Source organism: Merops nubicus, unplaced genomic scaffold (assembly GCF_000691845.1).
Source record: "Merops nubicus isolate BGI_N331 unplaced genomic scaffold, ASM69184v1 scaffold35918, whole genome shotgun sequence".
NCBI lineage: Eukaryota > Metazoa > Chordata > Aves > Coraciiformes > Meropidae > Merops > Merops nubicus.
In genome coordinates, this window is record NW_008626985.1 from 3,436 (window position 1) to 3,647 (window position 212).

The window sequence follows — 212 nt, forward strand, 5'->3', positions numbered from 1 at the left end:
GCCCGGGGGGGGTGTCCAAGCCATGGAGATGTGGTGTGAGGGACAGGGGTCAGTGGGGACCTGGCCGTGCTGGGGAACCCTTGGACTCGATCTCTGTTCCCCGCAGCAGACCCCGTGGCTCCGCGGGCCAGCAGGAGCTTTGTGCCGCGCAGCCCCAGCCCCCACCTTGTGCAGGTTCTCTTTGTATTCGCTGCTCGGCTCACGTCCCAGCG

General features: G+C 67.5%; 1 protein-coding gene across 1 annotated transcript in view; it reads right to left on the reverse strand.

Annotated features, from left to right (window-relative positions):
- Window positions 1–207, reverse strand: part of MRTO4 (mRNA turnover 4 homolog (S. cerevisiae)) — a gene marked incomplete at its 5' end in the record, with an annotated part of 2,491 nt that extends 2,284 nt beyond the window's left edge. The window contains one exon of the mRNA XM_008946178.1: window positions 166–207. Within this exon, the coding sequence (XP_008944426.1) occupies window positions 166–207 (42 nt within the window). The remainder of the gene's footprint in view (window positions 1–165) is intronic.
- Between the last annotated feature and the right edge of the window lie 5 nt (window positions 208–212).